This window comes from Penaeus vannamei, chromosome 36, assembly GCF_042767895.1.
Source record: "Penaeus vannamei isolate JL-2024 chromosome 36, ASM4276789v1, whole genome shotgun sequence".
In the NCBI taxonomy this organism is placed as follows: Eukaryota; Metazoa; Arthropoda; class Malacostraca; order Decapoda; family Penaeidae; genus Penaeus; species Penaeus vannamei.
In genome coordinates, this window is record NC_091584.1 from 21,937,725 (window position 1) to 21,940,224 (window position 2,500).

At 42.6% G+C, this 2,500-nt stretch overlaps 1 protein-coding gene across 1 annotated transcript in view; it reads right to left on the reverse strand.

Annotated features, from left to right (window-relative positions):
- Positions 1 to 2,500, reverse strand: part of LOC138859493 (serine/arginine-rich splicing factor 4-like) — a 44,787-nt gene that overhangs the window by 182 nt on the left and 42,105 nt on the right. Inside the window, exons 2-4 of the mRNA XM_070114918.1 lie at positions 1,799 to 1,960; positions 305 to 423; positions 1 to 100 (exon numbers count right to left, since the gene is read on the reverse strand). The exon at positions 1 to 100 is cut by the window's left edge and continues 182 nt beyond it. Coding sequence (XP_069971019.1) covers positions 1 to 100; positions 305 to 423; positions 1,799 to 1,960 — 381 coding nt within the window. The remainder of the gene's footprint in view (positions 101 to 304; positions 424 to 1,798; positions 1,961 to 2,500) is intronic.

Genomic DNA, 2,500 nt, shown 5'->3' on the forward strand with positions numbered 1-2,500 from the left:
TTGATGGCTCTCTCTTGGACGACTTCTCTTGGGCAAACTTTTTGGGAGAATCTCTCTTTGACAAATTTTGGGTGACTCTCTCTGGGAGACTCTTGGACGACTATTTTGGAAATCTCTCTCTTGGACGACTATTTTGGAAGACTCTCTCTTGGACGACTTCTCCTGGGCAACTCTTTTGGAAGACTCTCTTGGACGGGTCTTTTGGACGACTCTCCTAGACGACTCTTTTGGGAGACTCTCTCTCTTGGACGACTTCTCTAGGATAACTTCTTTTGGACGAATCTTTTAGACGTCTCCCTCAGACGACTCTTATAGACGACTCTCTCTTGGATGACTCTCTCAGGCGACGCTCTTGTCCACTGACTCTCTCTTGGGCATTCTCTCTTGAACGACCCTTTAGGATGAACCTCTTGGACGACTCTCCTGGCGACCGCGTTTGGGGAACAAACCGTTCAAGAAAACAGAAAGGCTATTTTGCTTGTTTGTTTGTTTCTGTCAGGGAAGGGACTAAAAAAGCACACGCAAAAGTAAGAAAAGGAAGATGAGGGAGAGAAGAAAATAGAAAAGAAATGAAAAGGAAAACGAAGGAAGAAGAAGAGGAAGTACAAGACGACAAAAAATGAAGAAAAAAATAAAAGAAGACAAAGCAATAAAGAAAATAATAATCATTGTGATGATGATGACAATGATGATAATACTAACAATAATAATAATAATAAGTTAAGAAAGAGAAAAGAATAACAAGGAGAAAACAAGAACAAGAAAAGACAAGGAGAAATACGAAGAAAACGAAAAAGAAGAGAAAAACTCCTCCTTTTCGAAAAAAGCTAACGACTCCAGCCGGCGGCCACGCCAGAGCGGGTATTTCTCAAAGGGCGGCGCCCCTTCGCGAATGAGTCAAATGGGGGGGGGGTGACAGAGTTGGGGGATGGGGGAGAGAGGGAAGGGAGGGAGGGGAGAGGGTGGGAGGAAGGGGAGGAGAGACGTTGCAGAGGGAGAGGGAAGGGGAAGATGATGGGGAAAATGAAGGGGAAGATGATAGGGAATAGGGAAGGGGGAAGAGAGTGGAAGAGAGGGGAGGGGCGTCAACGGGGAAGGGAAAGGGGAAGGCGAAGGAGGAGGGCGGGGCAGGGGCGACGACCCACCAACTCAGCAAGCAAGCGGGCAAGCACCTAGAGCGATCGGAAGCCTGGAGGAAATAAAGGCGCACACACACACACACACACACACACACACACACACACACACACTCACAAGCACCCTCCACGCCCAACACACACACGGCGGGAGGTAAAGTGAGGTGCTTTTTCCTCCTTCATCTTTCTCCACTACCAACCATCACCACCAATTATCTCCATCATCCCCATCACCATCTCCGCCACCACCACCATCTATCTTTCTCCTCTGCAAGACCCCGAAAGTTTCCGTGACAAGGGAAGAAGAGGAGGAGGAGGAGGAGGAGATAAAAAAGAAGAAGAAGAAGAAGAAGAAGAAGAGGAAGAAGAAGAAGAAGAAGAAGAAGAAGAGGAAGAAGAAGAAGAAGAAAAAGAAGACGAAGAGAACATTAGAATTAGAAAATGAAGAAAAAAAGATGAAGAAAGAGAAGAAGAAGAAGAAAAGAAGGAAGAAGAGAAGGAGGAGAAGCAGAATAAGAAGAAAAGAAGAAGGAAAGAGGAAGAAGAAAAAGAAGAAAGCAAAAAATAATAACAACAAGAAAAAACAAAAGAAAATGAAAACGAAGACGACGAAGACGGCGAGAATAACAAGAAAAAGCATAACCCCCCCCCCCCCGAAGGACCGACGGAGAAGTGGGTGGGTGGGCGGGCGGTCGGGCGGGCGGGCGCGGGAGTCTCTATGCTTGGAGGCTTCGGTAGCGCTTCCAGGCCGCCCGCGATGCGCTTCTCGGAATGAGGGCGGGATGCCTCGTGGTCCGGGGGCGTGCGGGTGGTACGGAGCTCGGCTATTTGGGTGCAATTATAAGGGCGCTTTAAATCTATCCTCTATGTTCTTACGACGGTGAAAGGTAGGTAGACAAGGAGAGAGATAGCGAGGCGTGGGAAGGAGGGGAAGGGAGGGAGGGAGAAGGGGAGATATAGAGATAAATAGACAACCAGATAAATAGATAGAGAGAGAGAAATATATATATATATATATATATATATATATATATATATATATATATAAATATATATTATATATATATAAATATATATTATATATATATATATAATATATATATATATATATAAATATATATTATATATATATAAATATATATATATATATATATATATATATATATATATATATATATATATATATATATATATATATATATATATATATATATATATATATATATATATGCATGTATAAATAGATAAATAAAGAGAAAGGTAGAGGGATAGGAAGTGGAGAAGATAGAGAAAAAAATACCGAGAAGCAAAGATATAATCAGGGAAAAGGAAAGAGAAAGAGCAAGAGAAAGAGAGAGAGAGGG